We start from the raw sequence: 15,749 nt of genomic DNA, 5'->3' as shown, positions 1-15,749 counted from the left end.
ACTCAAACCATTTGTTATCTAGTCGAACAAACTGTTATCGAACTGTCCACGACAGATCAATTCATTTGCAGCCCTAGTACATGCAAATGCAAATTCTATGTGGTCATTAACAGAGACATCAAGTGTTTTAGTACGTTCGTGGGCATTTACATGCTAAGTTGATCACCGGCAGATTTTAAAGGAAAGATCGAGTTATATTTATACTGTACAAATTAAATTCATTTGTCTCTTTACAACATAATTCATCAACTAGTTTTCTGTTGTTATACAGAGAATTGTTGTACTATATGTGCAGTTACATATTACGCAGCCATTTGTTCTAAACACATATATACCTTTTTACATTCGGACTCCCATATGCAAAGCTTATCAAGCTATTAATTACCAAGATTATATTCGGCAAATGAAAGAAATTATAGAATTCCCTTCATTACCTAAGGATGTCTGTATCATATTGTCTTAAATTGGGGTCACATAATAAAGGGCATAACCCCAAAAAACAATCCCATTAAATAATGCAGCTTCCTAACTATGGAGGATGAAAAACCCGAAAAACTCTTTTATATAATATTTTTTATACAATTTCACCCAAGATCCTCTCATATCAAATGTTAACACATCCACCCAAATTTACCTTGGCTCTTGGTTCTTTCACATTCCAATCTTAAAATCAGGAAATTGAATAATTCGGCAGGGTTTCAAGGTATCCAGGAAATACATTTGATTTGGCAAGTTTGTAGTATTGACTACATAAACAATTTGTCAATTGAATTGTCATCCACGAAAACAGAACATATCAAACCAATTTCCCTGCGTTGGAAACAAGATGACAATATTGAATACTCAATTCTCAACATTAAACGTCAAGATTGCCAAAGTAAAAGTGCAAACTGTCATGGGAACCTTCCCACTCATCCATTTATTTCATTCCACATGGGTCAGGGGTAGTGACTTTCAGGCCTTAAGGGCTTCCCCGGCTTTGACAAGGTCTTCGAGCACCTTCGAGATCTGTGCCTCACTCAAACCTTCCAACCGAATGCCCTTCTCAACACCAAAATCTGTATAGATAATAAAGCGTCACATAGATGCGATGACAACAGAAAATTCAAGTCAAAAGCACAAGGCTAAAGTGGCAAGGGAAAGAAAAATAATAATAAAAAGTGCGCTGCTCCTGTAATGCATACAACAGTCATTGAGTATAGCACAACATATAAGCAAACCAGGAATTTCAATACTCAACAAGCATTGAGGTCTAAATTTAAAATGTGGCAATGTTAATCCAGAACCCCCCCAAATAAAACCCAAGTATAATAATCTTCACGTTTAATCCATGGAAAGAGGACGAAGTCTCTTTGTCTACCAGGGTGTTTGCCGCATTGTGTCTTAAATTAGGGTTAAATTAGAAAGGGCCACTTCTAAGAATTGTTGAAGGAACCCCCACACTTTTGCTCTTAGCATATATTGGAAAAAAATAATAAAGTTCTGTCCCACCCACAAAAAAAAAAAAAATTAATAAAGGAAAAAAGCATTTAACAGACAGCAAGACTCAGACCCTGGAGCTGAAAAAAAACTGACTTCACAATATATGAGACACCAACTGAATTCAGCACAAGAAATTGTATTGCAAGAGAAAGTAAAGGTCCGACCTCAAAAGAAAACCAACTTGGATAAGCACAAATTTCTCATTTTTTATAAAAACAAGGAAATGTGTAGAATATGAAAATATTGGTTTATATGAGTGGAAATCTAGAGGGCAAACAAGTTCTCCTCACGAAAACCTCAAAGATACAATTAAAAGGTTTGTGAATTCAAAACAAAAAGAAGGAGCTTCTTATTAGGAAAAAATAAAAAATAAATAAAAAAAAAAACGAAAGCAAGAAGCTCCTAACATAACCCCGAAAACAAACCCAAGAATAACAACCAAAAAATTAAACTTGTGCTGATCAGAACAATGAAGCTTCCTAATTATGGAGGACGAAAACAAGCAGAACTTTCTCTACTTCGGAAAACTAGAAGCCTAAAATTTTACCTTATCCTGTACCATTAAGACCTTCTCTTCACCAAAATATAAGAATTTCTTCTATTTCTCTCGTTCCATATCACCCACAAGATGCAATTCGCCACCCAAAGCACTAAAAGCTTTTTTCTAGACTTTTCAACCAGTAAAGCAGAAGTGGATTGAGGCACCACCGAAGAAATCTCAAGAGCTAAAATATTGTAAATTCAAGATGCAAACACTAGGGAAAGCAAGAAGATGGACATTATTGCAGATAACCATTAGGGTTAAGAAATATAAACGATCTCCAAACCCTAAATGCAAAGCTTAGTCTAACAAGGCAAGGCTACAGATTTGACAGGAAAAGGATGGTTTAGTCCTGTAGCTTTATTTAGTCACCTTAACATCAAGAAATTTATGTGTCTTGAGTATGAGTGTGTTCTACATATGTACTCGAATTTCTTTTTCTCTCATCACTAATACTCTTTTGAGAAATTTTTCTGAGTTAAATCAATTTCACGACTGAAAGTAGGGAACTCTGATTCTTTTATAACGTGGACTCATTTATATAATATTCTCTAATCACTAGGGTTACAGTTAAATGCTTAATGAGTTGTAAGAAAATGAATAGAGAAGGCACTCGTGCAATAGCAAGAATCACACTAATTACTAATCACTTTGTCAAATTGAGATACAAAAACATAAAGAATGATAATAAATCTAAAGTCTATTGTTTTGTTTTCATAAAGCAACCACATTTCAACTCTATCAAATTTAAAGAACTAAACTTCAACTTAAAAATCCACGACCACCACCTCCAGCTCGGTTCTCACCTAAATCCAAACTATAAATTAACAAAAAATAACAATATCGCAAAAAATAACACAGAACAAAACCCATAATTTTTGTTTTTCAAAAGTCATACTAAATTTGAAGAACATAAAGATAAAAAAAATCGTCATAACAAGGCAATTTTCAGGCGAAAGAAGAGAGTAACAGTACCGTATCTAGCCCATAACTGGGGCTCAATGCCACTGCATTCACGGATCAAGATTGGGAGTTTAGGGTTTAAAGTCTTGAGATCCTTATAGTTCTTCTCTACAAATGATCTACAATAAGAACAAATTTCTGTAAGTTTAAATTGTTTCTGGTTAATTAACAGGTAGTCCAACAAAATTAGATAATGTTTGCGAAACCCTCATTGTTAAATAAAAAGCAAACAAACAAATGAATAAATACCTAGTGGCGGAGCTCGACGGCGAAGTCTGGCACAGTAAGATCCTCAGTTCCTTCATAGCCCGAGATAGATTTCCTCTCCATGCCATCTCTCTCTTTGCTGTTTGATCGCACTCGATGAGACTATGTTAAGAAGGATTCAACCCATTTCTTTCTCGGTTTTAGAAATCTAATGGGTGGAAAAAAGAAGGGGTTTTTGTTATGGTCCTCAATGTTTGGAGTGTTTCTATTTAGTCCTAACATTTGAAAAAATAACAGTTTAGGCATGGGAGGTCGAAGACTTAACAACAATTGAAAAGACTTGTTAACCAGAGCCGAACGCTTACTAATTATAAAAAATAAAAATAAAAGTTTAAGAATAATACTCCCCATACATCATTCTCATACAACATTTCTCATACAATATTATGTGGCAAGATATGATTAGGTGAAAGTTTAATTTTAACTTTAAATTAATCAATCATATTATGTCACATAATATTGTATGAGAAATATTATATGAAAATTATGTATGCGTAGTATTACTCAAAGTTTAATTAGGATGAGTTGTCTTTCTTTCCATTTATAAATTGGAGACCTAACTAATTTCTATCTCTACTTAATCACATAACAACTTGACACATTCAATATTGTCACACACTACTTAACCCTTTTTTAGAAACTTGACATTTGAAATAGGAAATTCATAATCGGCCTAAGGTGAGACCCTCCTTTAACCTTGTAACTCGTGATTACTTTATCCTCTTCTCATGTACCAAAATCCGATGAAGATATAGGAATCTCATCAAACGGACAAGAATTTAAATCTATTTTGATATCAATATTGACGGGTCAAATACTTAACTACTATGCCCTATATGTTGCATATTCGCACTTAAAATTTTGATATTCTTTTTTTCTTTGTAATATCTAAGGTATTCAAACTCACATTGGAGTCTGTCTAATTCTTAGATACTTAATAAAAAAAAAACCAACTGATATTGAACCTTTTCTACCCAATGTAGCATTGGAACACCTCTTCTCAATCTCAATTTTACAAATATAATGGGGGTTTTCTTTGGGTCTTTATTATGTCCTTTAAGTCCTAGCATTTTAAAAAATAACAGTTTAGTCCAATTTGATAATGGATCTTAGTTTTACAAATCAAATGGCGAGAAAAAAAATTCACTTGGAATCGGCTCAGGAGGTGAAAGCATACCCGTTTGGTTGTATTAATCAAATAATAATGTTACATATTATTTATTTACTATAAACCATAACAACAATATTGCTATATTGGAATCATTTATGGGCCCATTATATGAAATGTATATTGGACCATTGAGGCCCATTATGTCCAAGACTCTGAATTGAGAGAATGTACTCAGAAGGTGAAGCAGATAGAATACCAAGTAAAAAACTTCTCTCATTCTCTCACGAGTCGTATATAGATCAAATACCATCTCCATCAGGCTTTTCCTTATCAAATCAAGCTCTATTATTTTAAAGAAACTACTAGAGACATTTTTCATCTTTTGGAAAATTATATCGTTATGGTTACAAAGAATCACAAGAAGATATAAATCTGACACAAGTCCAAAAAAAGACAATTCCAGTGATTAAAATGATGATTTTTATTTTATATCAACAAGAAGTAATGAAAGTGAAATATATCAAATAAAATAAAATAAAAAATATCAAATACTCTTGTTAATGACCAAGATAGATACAGTGAGGGTTCGATAGTTTTTGTTATTTTAAAATCCAATATTCATTAGCCGGTGTAAATAAATCTTAGAATACAAAATTTTATAGTTTTTTATACAAAAATTTGGCCAAATTTTTGTCTTTTATCATTAGTTAACACCAATGAACAAGGATTCTATCTTTTTTTTTTTTTAAATGTAAATATTGGTAAAAGAGATGGATATGTATGAATATACTAGTTGATTATGTTAGTAGAGGGAACAATTTGTTATACGTATGTTCTATTTTGGAAGTTTTTTCTCTTAACATTAGTCTTGAGGGGTAGATTACTTTAGTAGGAGTTGTATAAATAATTAAGAATATGAAAGACTCTACTCTAATATGGAACAGGATGATTGAGGCAATTTAATTTCTATAATTTTATTTTATGATATGAATGAATAAAATCATACATGTAACACAATACTACATGTTTGAAACATGAAATAATAATTTTTTTAAAGGATCTTCATCTTGTAATATAAATTTTTGACTTAAAATTATCAAAAAATTTAACATTTGATTTCGATTCATGCTCAATGTTGCCCAACATGAAATCAATATCAAACTTTTAAGTATTTCCACACCTTACAGAAACTATTCTCTCAAATAATCCTATCTTATCAATATTCTTATTTAGAATCCTAAATAAATGAAGTGTTTAAAATTTTGTTGAGTAGTATTAAAAACTCCTAATAACATTTCATGTCCAATAAATTACATAAAATTAAAAATTAAAAAGTCGTGTTACAATAATTTCACCCATTATCCAATCAAAAAGTTATATGCGTTTATTTATATTACTCTAACTATATTATTAAAAAAAATTATTTAAACATTACTAAATTGTTAGTTAAGGGTATGTTTGGTAAGCGATACACCATAGCAATAAATACACTGCATAATATTAAATATACAATACAGTGTTTGATTACAAAAGAGTATAGTATATTTATTTTTTTTCTTCTATTTATTAGAGAACAGGAATAATACAATACAATGTTTTATCAAATATCACACAATATTTTGTACAACATTATAAAACATAGTGCAATACTATAGTATGTAATTTGCTTAATGATATGATATGTCGCGTGCGCCAAAACATGCCCTAACATGAATACATGATAAGAATGGATTACTAAACAAATTTAATCAAAATAACCAATCAAAAAATAACGGCAATGGGTATTGGCTACAGTTCTAACATTTTGCTAAAAGGTAAACATTTTAATATGAATAAGAAATTTTTTTCCACCCAAATATTAACTTAATAACACATTCTCATTCATAGACTTTTAAAATACTATTTTATTATCTAAACTTATATTTTGTTTCTAATTACAGCATTGTTGCGACCTCACACTACTACTATTCTCTTCTCTGATCGTCACTCATTAAAACCCCTCAAACCTTACTCCCATCGATCCCGCCAATCGCCGGCAATCAAATAATTAAGGTTTACACAACCGCCCCTCCTGAGTCAAATTTCGATGAATCTCAACCACCAAAATCCAACATTCTACCACCAAAAGACTCATAGGCCTCCCCTTTTCAAAAGCTCTAATAGTATAGACCGAGTTTCACCAAAATATAAATTTAGATAGTAAAATAGTATTTTTAAAAGTCTATAAGGGGAAAAAATGTCTTTAAACCATTATTTGGGTAAGAAAAAATCATTATTTGGATGAAAAAAAATGTGTTAACTCATTTTAATATTTGGTAATGGATTGAGATTGACGTAACCTTAATATTAGAAATATTGCCATTTGCATATAACCACAGAATCAAGTGCATAAATTAATTCCTCGCAATAATAGATTACTTATTCTAAAATATATTCCAAAAATTGCATCTCAATGATGCGATGTCGTTTATGACATTGTCGTGTCATTTAACATATTATTAATTTAACATCATCATTTATAATGTAATTTTTTTAATATATGATTCTAATTAAATAATAGCACAGATAATTACCCAACAACTACATAGTATTTAAAAAGGAGCATTGAACAAGTTGCTATTTAAAGGGGATCTTATCGGTCATTCAAACACCACAACTTAAATCGTCAACGCTCAAATCCTTTGTTATTTAATCTTCCAAAGAAGTATGATTGATGCTCTAGCCTCATTTGTGATTGAGAGGCTTGGAGGATTCTTCATCTTTTTTTAGATCTCTCACCTCCATTGAAGGCTTCAAGTGTTGTTTGACTTCAAAAGGTATTTTTTTTCTACTAAACTTTGTCATATTCATCCTTATTCATATTTGTCATGTTTTTGTTCATGTATTCATCAAGTTTAGCCCAAATAGCATAGAATCTTTCAGAATCTGGTTGTTGTCATATCTATTTCAACGTCCACAGCCATTGATGTATTGGCTGGGTTATTATCTACGAAGGAGCCAAATGAGTGGTCTTCAGTAAGTGACCACATATGGAAACATTTAACAAATGATTCCATTGAAATCTCAAACTTATTGGCTTTAAGTTTTGATGATTTACCTTCTGAATTGAAGGTGTGCTTCCTGTACCTCAGCCAATTTCCAGAAGATCATGAAATCAAAGCGAAGAAAATAATTCGACTGTGGGTGGCTGAAGGTCTCGTCTCACAAAAGGAAGAAACAATGGAAGATCAGGCTGAGGAAAACTTGAATAAGTTGATTAACAGAAGTCTGATTCAAATAGGTCAAGCAAGTCGAGGGAGGATAAAAACATGTCGAGTCCATGATCTTTTACGGGATCTAGCAATTCGGAAGGCAGAAGAGCTCAAGTTTGTATGCATTAACGATGAAGCCAAATTTTCAACACAATCCTCAAAATCATTTCGGCGACAAGCTTTTAATCTTGGGATAAAGACGGACATTGTGCTTCAAAATTGTAATCCACTCTGTCGTTCTCTTTTGTTGTTCAATCATCTCTCTTTACGGGTTCCCACTCTTTTCGAAGCCTTAGTTTTAAATGTTTGCAGAATGTTGAGAGTAGTAAAAGTGCTCGATATTGAGAATTGCATAAATCAAGAATCAGAGAGTTTACCTGAAGAGATAGGAAAGTTGATTCACTTGAAGTATTTGGGATTAGGAAATGCATCTGTTATTCGTCTTCCACCTTCCATCGGCAAGTTGTCAAGCCTACAAACTCTGGACTTACAATCAAATCCTGGTTCTGCTACCAATTTTCAACTACCCACTGACATAGGTAAGCTGACAGAGTTAGAGTTGACATAGGTAACCACATAGCAAAACAACAAATCTTGAATTTGTTGTGTTGTTCATGTGTTGTGAAGTGGGTGAATAAATCAGCCAACAGCTTAGGTGTTTGAGACTGAGAATAAAACTCCAAATTCACAAATCCAGAAAGATTATGAAATTACAAGATGAAGTGGAACTCTACATAACTAACTACTTTCATTTGTTCTTGTAATTTGAGAAGCGGAGTTTTCTTTATAAACACTTAATCCGCATTCCTAACTAACTATCAATTAATATATTTAAATTTTAGTTATTATTAATCTAAACAACGGTTTATTACTAAAATATATTTACTATAAACCAAATTAATATTGTGTTATCAAGATATTTAAGAAGTATTGTAACCCTAACAACAACATTGATACCCACTCTGTATATTCGAATCATTTATGGATCTATTCTATCAAATGTAAAATTGGATCATTTAGGCCCATTATGCCCACTAAAGAGCATAAGTATTTTCTTCTTTCATTTGCACACAAAGAGGTATAGAATGGATCATCAAACACTATCTCCATCATGCTTTTACTTATCAAATCACGATTATAGAGCTGTCACATAGAGACATTTTTCATCTTTCAAGATCGTTCGGAAATTATATCAAATGATTACGAGGAATTAAATCAAACACAAGTCCCAAAAAAGACAATTCCAGTAACTTAAACAATGTTTTTCATGATATATCAATATATACAATAAGAAGTAATAAAAGTGAAATATACAAAAATCAAATTAGATATATATCATATTAGGTTGATTTCTGATAGCTGTTGAGAGAGAAAAGATTTTCTTATTACAGTTATAAATACAATCATAAAACATCACATTTGTTATTCGATTTATATAAAAAAAAAACTGTCTCATTAATTAAGAGGGTAACGTTACCTTCCATCTCACTGATTCTCTTACCTTCCAAGTACGTGGTACAGCTCTCACACGTGGTACATTTCACCTTTCACCTAAAAATATTGGGTCTGATCCCCAATCAAACTATCACTTTTTATTGATCTCAATTCTGAAATGCATGAACAAAGAAGGCCATGCATCATGTTAAATGTTATTAAAGGCAAAAGGAGTCGTGGCAGGGACCAAATAGTTGGTCCAGCTCCATGATTGGGGACACCTTGCACATTTTTAGCCATTTAACGTGGTCAGACGGCTGATCTCAATCCCATCTCCCTAACTGTAAGGTAGCATGATTAGCATCACTGTCTCCTACGCGTGGCGCACATTCAATGGGACATTTAATCTTCCTTCATATATCTTTGGCGCCAAATAACGTTAACATTAACCCAATATGGCAATATCTTGTCACCTGCCTTTCAAGTTTTCTACATCTTTTCCACCTTACACGTGTCCCCCTCACATGATTTATATGCCATATAATTTCATTTTAGGATTATTTATTTCGTTTGCCTCCCTTAAATTCATATAATAATAAAGATATTTTTCCCATTTTTTATTATTTAATATTTTATCCTTCAACTATAAATTGAAATATTCCATACTAAAGCAATTTTATTAATCTTAATTCCCAATATGGCACGGATTTGTTTAAAATAAGATTTAACCATAAACCTACACGAATTTAACCTAATTACCTTTAATAAAAAATTGAAACACAAAAATAATTGACATGCGGTAAAATATTAAGTCTAACACCATTTAGCATAGTTTAACATTTTTTAATCAAATTATCAAACCATATTATTAAATCCTAGACTCATGAAGATTATCAAATCTAGTATAGTCTAGCATTATATTATATATTAGTAATATAACATTTATTAGTTCATTAAGGATATAATTGGCAAATCATTAGATTTTATGACTGGATTTATGCTTTTAATCAAACTTACACATTTTGGGAAACTGTTATTAATAATTGAATGTTGTAACAATTAATACAGAGTTGTAAAGAAAACACGAATTTCTTCAATGCACTCAGTTAGCAAATTTGTATCATATCTGATTATAATTAATAATTATTAAATGCAATTAGTACTTCTTACAGTACCACCTTTTACGAAATAAATAGTCTAAAATCTTGAATGCCTATCATTAGAGAATTGATATCTGAGAGTTGACCCGATGCCTGCATTAGAGCAGTTGTTGAACCTCGCATATCTCCACTTGGGATTCACTTCGTGTCATGGAAAGAAGATGATATTACATGATTGGCAAGCGGAGGAAAGGAGCTCTGCCTCTCCCATGACCAGAATTTTGATTATCTTCAGGTTTTGAGCCACATTTTTCATCCTCATTTTCCTGGAAATTTTTTGTGTTGTTTATGTTTGTGAAGCGGGTTAATAAATCAGCCAACAGCTTAGGTGTTTGAGAATGAGAATAAACTCCAAATTTACAAATCCAGAAATATTATAAAATTCTGAGATGAAGTGGAACTCTACACTACGTAAAACTCTAAAGAACTAACTACATCGAACTTTGACTTTCCTCTAATTTGTAATTTGAGAAGTGGAGTTTTCTTTATAAACACTTAATTTGCATTCCTATCTGTGGATGTGTGATTTTGACACCAATGATCTCGCATACGTAAAGTGTTAAACAAGTCTTTGAAATTACACGTGATATGATTATGGAGCTGAGATGATACATGTTTGTAAAAACATAAATAAAAGACTGACAAGTGGGATTTTTATAATAGTTTGAATGCTTAAAGAAAATCCTACATCTACTGTTATTTTATTATTCTCTGATATGTCTAGCCAACCTCTTTTTCATGAAGAGATGTGCCCATTTAAACACCTTTGAACTCAACGTAGTGAGCACTTTTGTAAGTTGCTTTGACATATGGAGAGCTCTCATTCATCTTGATCCTTTATTTTGATAAAGGTGGACAATTATTATACAATATCTTTTGAGACGGTTTGAGTTTTGACAACTAATACATTTTGTCTTTTAGGTTGTGCTGACATCAATGTGATTTTTTAAGCATAATACTAACTAACTATCAATTATTATATTTAAATTTATGTTGTTATTGATCGATTACTAAAATATATTTACTATTAACCAAATTAATATTGTGTTATATTAATTATCAAGTTATTTAAGAACTATAGTAACCCTGACAACAACATTGCTACATGATTGATACCCACTCTGTATATTCGAATCATTTATAGGCCCATTCTATCAAATGTAAAATTGGATCATTTAGGCCCATTATGCCCACTAAAGAGCATAAATATTTTCTTCTTTCTTTTTCTCACAAAGGAGTATATAATAGATCATCAAATACTATCTCCATCATGCTTCTACTTATCAAATCAATATCATAGAGGTGTCACATAGAGACATTTTTCATCTTTCAAGCTCGTTCGGAAATTATATCAAATGATTACGAGAATTACAAGAACAAATAAATCAAACACAAATCCCTAAAAAGACAATTCCAGTAACTAAAACAATGTTTTTATGATATATCATGAAAGTGAAATATATAAAATAAAATATACAAAAATCAAATTAGATATAGAGTAAAACCTCTTTATAGTCATAATAGTAGGGTTAACTAATTTTATTACTCTAAATAAGTTATAACTTAATAGAGGTGTAGTTACAAAAATTTCTTATTTAATAATTCATGTTTTAGTAGTACAATATTAGGATTTCAATTTATGTTTTAATAGTATTATGGTTTCAATTCAGCTCTTCAATTGCCTGCTTTTAAAACGGATAGAAGATTATGTCTTGTAACCAATAAAGATAACTGTCTTTAATGGAATTGTAAATGCAGTTACTGCATGGTCAATTGATGTAAAACCATAGACAACTATCAATTGTTTTAAGCATTACAAAATTAAGACCCTGATGTTGATGAATTACAAGTTACAATTGAAGTGGATGAGAAAAATCAAAGAGTCATTGTAGAATTGAGTGATCAGATTTGACAACTTCACTACATTAATCAAATAGATATTAATGTCTTTCTTAATCATCCAAATGAGTAACAAGTCATATATGCTTTAACAGAAGAATAAATCATTATTACAATTAGACAAGAAAAGAAAGAAAATAATTATGAGGATGATAGTATGGAAATACAAAAAATTTCGTAAGAAAAAGCTCTAAACATGCTTGAGAAGTTATAAATATTTTGGTTTCAACAAGAAAATGTTTATGCTAGCGAGTAATGTACTCGCAAGTTAAAAGATTGGGTAACAACTCTAAAATATAACTTATTGTCTCAAACAACTTTAGATAAATATTATATTTCATCTTAAACTTTTAATGTAATATATCATATATTTTTTTACAATATACATATAATTATTACTATATGGAGGCAACTTTTCTTAAGATGGGAATTAGAAAAATTATAACTTATTATAATATAGAGTTTACTCTTATTTATAACTATTCTAAATTAGAAATATAAAATTTTATGATTATATAAAGTTTATTTTTATATAAAATATCACTATAAAGAGGAATATAAAATTTTATGATTATATAAAGTTTATTTTTATATAAAATATCACTATAAAGAGGTTTTACTGTATATCGTATTAAAACTCAATAGGTTGAGAGAGAAAAGATTTTCTTATTACAGTTATAAATACAATCATAAAGCATCACATTTGTTATTCGTTTTATATAAAAAAAATTGTCTCGTTAATTAAGAGGGTAACGTCACCTTCCATCTCACTGATTCTCTTACCTTCCAAGTACGTGGTACAGCTCTCACACGTGGTACATTTCACCTTGCACCTAAAAATATTGGGTCCGATCCCCAATCAAACTCACTTTTATTGATCTCAAATTCTCAATTCTGAAATGTGTGAACAAAGAAGGCCATGCACGTTAAATGTTATTAAAGGCAAAAGGACTCGTGGCAGGGACCAAATAGTTGGTACAGCTCCATGATTGGGGACACCTTGCACATTTTTAGCCATTTAACGTGATCAGACGGCTGATCTCAATCCTATCTCCCTAACTGTAAGGTAGCATCATTAGGATCATTGTTGTCTCCTACGCGTGGCGCACTTTCAATCTTCCTTCATATATCTTTGGCGCCAAATATCGTTAACGTTAACCCAATTTGGCGATATCTTGTCACGTGCCTTTCAAGCTTTCTACCTCTTTTCCACCTTACACCTGTCCCCCTCACATGATTTATATGCCATTTAATTTCATTTTAGGATTATTTATTTCGTTTGCCTCCCTTAAATTCATATAATAATAAAGATATTTTTCCCAATTTTTTTATTTAATATTTTATCCTTAACTATAAATTGAAATATTCAATACGATAAGCAACTTTATTAATCTTAATTCCCAAAATGGCAAAGATTTTGTTTAAAATCAAATTTAACCATAAAAATACATGATTAAACCTAATTACCTTTAATGAAAAATTGAAACACAAAAATAATCGGCATCCGCTAAAGTATCAAGCCTAACACCATTTAGCATAGTTTAACATTTTTTGATCAAACTATCAAATCATATTATTAAATGTTAGATTCATCAAGATTATCAAATTTAGTATAGCTTAGCATTATATCATATATTAATAATATAACATTTATTATTTCATTAAGGATATAATAGGTAAATCGTTAAATTCTATACTTTTAAATTTTAATCAAACTTACACATTTTGGGAAATTGTTATTACTGAGTTGAATGTCCAAATCCCTTATAAATTTGCAATATGATAAATTATTTTCTAATTTGCAGTGCAATATTAGTTTTCTTTAAATATCACTTAAATCTAAACCATTCTCGTTTTAAAAAAAGATTTTTAATGGATTTAATTTAATTTTATATTTTAAAATTTTCAAAGAAATTTGTTGTCTATGCAAATTTGGAGTAAAAATTAAAGATGAATTCAACAAGTCAAAACGGATGACATAAAAAAAAAAAATACGTAGAAATAAAAGTTAATGATCAATAATTATAAAAGGAGTTAAAACAGAAAATAAAAATAATTAAAGACTTTTCATTTTTAAATATTTAGGCACCGTCCTAGGAGGCGAATGGTCCAATCAAAGGCAGGCTTTAGATCACGAAGATGATATAGCAGCTGACGTTATGCAAACGTAATGCCACGTGTGCATGCACGTGGAAGGCTGATAACATTGGACGGTGGCGTTTTGTAGGTTAGTCATTTGTCTGGTCCCTACAACATTTGAATTTTGAACTTCCAAATTATTTATTGTTAATATTTTTTTTTTCTTTTTTAAGGATTTTTGTGTTTTCTTGTTCAATCAAACTTCAATTCAAATTACATCAATTTTTAGCAAAAGTGAGGTTTTGGCTTCTCCCCTTGACATGGAGATCCTTTCATGAAATGTTATCCTCAAATATCTGATTTAGATTTATAGAGAGATGATCAATCGATTTCAATTGTACGGTTTTATTCATAATGATACGATTTAATTTCTTCGAGTTTTTGACAAATCATAATCTATTCATATTACGATTGATACTTGATGAATATGGAGGGAACTATAAACGCATTGTCTATAAAAAATCCAAATATAACTCATATGCAAGTGATTTAGAGATATGCATCCTTTGGCAGCTAAGTGATAAGACAAACACTGGGATGTGTGGTTAAGCCTTAGTCTCAAGTTTGAATCCCCTTCGCTCACAATATTTAAATATGTGATCATGGCGGTAGGATGTTATATTAGTGGGATACTATGCTAGTCACCTATAGGGATTAGTTGATTGATCATGACGATATGATGTTGTGCTAGTCACCTATAAAGATTAGTCAATGTACGCGCGACTGTTAGCCTGGATACCCTGTTTCAAAAAAAAAAAAAAAAAAAAAAATTTCCCTGGCTCCCAAGATTTAAGCGGGTGATCATGTCGGTAAGATTTTGTGCTAGTTACTTATAGGGATTAGTCAGGTAATCATAGCAGTGGGATGTTGTGCTAATCACCTATATGGATTAGTCAAGATGCACGTAAGCATTGGCCCAAACACCCTGTTTCAAAAAAAAAAAAGTGATTTAGAGATAGTTATATATATTCGAGATTTATGGTAATGCTAAAAATACGAATAGTTATTGTTTTTTTTCTTTGAATTTAGTTAATTATAATAAACCGGTACGATGTTATATTAGTGGGATACTATGCTAGTCACCTATAGGGATTAGTTGATTGATCATGACGGTGTATTATTGTGCTAGTCACCTATAAAGATTAGTCAAGGCACGCGCGACTGTTAGCCCGGATACCCTGTTTCAAAAAAAAAAAAAAAAAATTTCCTTGGCTCCCAAGATTTAAGCGGGTGATCATGTCTATAAGATGTTGTGCTAATCATTTATAGGGATTAGTCAGGTGATCATAGCAATGGGATGTTATGCTAATCACCTACAGAGATTAATCAAGGTGCACGCGAGCGTTGGCCCAAACACCCTGTTTCAAAAAAAAAAAAAAAAAAAAAAAGTGATTTAGAGATAGTTATATATATTCGAGATTTTGGTAATGCTAAAAATACGAATAGTTATTGTTTTTTTTCTTTGAATTTAATTAATTATAATAACAAACCCCACACCCTAA

General features: G+C 31.0%; 2 protein-coding genes across 3 annotated transcripts; one reads left to right on the top strand and one right to left on the bottom strand.

Annotated features, from left to right (window-relative positions):
* Nucleotides 1-660: 660 nt before the first annotated feature.
* On the bottom strand, nt 661-3,400 carry LOC116121223 (NADH dehydrogenase [ubiquinone] 1 alpha subcomplex subunit 2-like). The gene is made up of 3 exons (XM_031407170.1): nt 3,236-3,400; nt 2,999-3,105; nt 661-1,058 (listed from the first exon to the last, which is right to left on the bottom strand). The coding sequence occupies exons 1-3, from the start codon at nt 3,319-3,321 to the stop codon at nt 955-957; spliced, it is 297 nt and encodes a 98-aa protein (XP_031263030.1). The 5' UTR covers nt 3,322-3,400; the 3' UTR covers nt 661-954.
* Nucleotides 3,401-6,998: 3,598 nt separating this feature from the next.
* On the top strand, nt 6,999-8,387 carry LOC116121230 (putative disease resistance RPP13-like protein 3). 2 transcript variants are annotated; one of them, XM_031407176.1, is made up of 2 exons: nt 6,999-7,180; nt 7,496-8,387. In XM_031407176.1, exon 2 carries the CDS (start codon nt 7,584-7,586, stop codon nt 8,181-8,183), a length of 600 nt encoding a protein of 199 aa, XP_031263036.1. In that variant the 5' UTR covers nt 6,999-7,180; nt 7,496-7,583; the 3' UTR covers nt 8,184-8,387. The 2 variants fall into 2 exon arrangements, with proteins under 2 accessions (XP_031263036.1, XP_031263035.1); XM_031407175.1 differs by having other exon boundaries at nt 7,476-8,387.
* The last annotated feature ends 7,362 nt before the right edge of the window (nt 8,388-15,749 follow it).

Source organism: Pistacia vera, unplaced genomic scaffold (assembly GCF_008641045.1).
Source record: "Pistacia vera cultivar Batoury unplaced genomic scaffold, PisVer_v2 Contig970, whole genome shotgun sequence".
NCBI lineage: Eukaryota > Viridiplantae > Streptophyta > Magnoliopsida > Sapindales > Anacardiaceae > Pistacia > Pistacia vera.
The sequence above is the reverse complement of the archived record's forward strand: the minus strand, read 5'-3'. Positions and strand labels throughout refer to the sequence as shown.

Excerpts from the sequence above, each read along its gene's own strand:
- LOC116121223 (XM_031407170.1), bottom strand. The coding sequence starts at position 3,321 with ATGGCATGGAGAGGAAATCTATCTCGGGCTATGAAGGAACTGAGGATC. Across the intron at positions 3,106-3,235 it reads CCGTCGAGCTCCGCCACTAG|ATCATTTGTAGAGAAGAACT; the intron begins GTATTTATTCAT and ends TTCTTATTGTAG. Across the intron at positions 1,059-2,998 it reads CCAGTTATGGGCTAGATACG|ATTTTGGTGTTGAGAAGGGC; the intron begins GTACTGTTACTC and ends TTATCTATACAG.
- LOC116121230 (XM_031407176.1), top strand. The coding sequence starts at position 7,584 with ATGGAAGATCAGGCTGAGGAAAACTTGAATAAGTTGATTAACAGAAGT.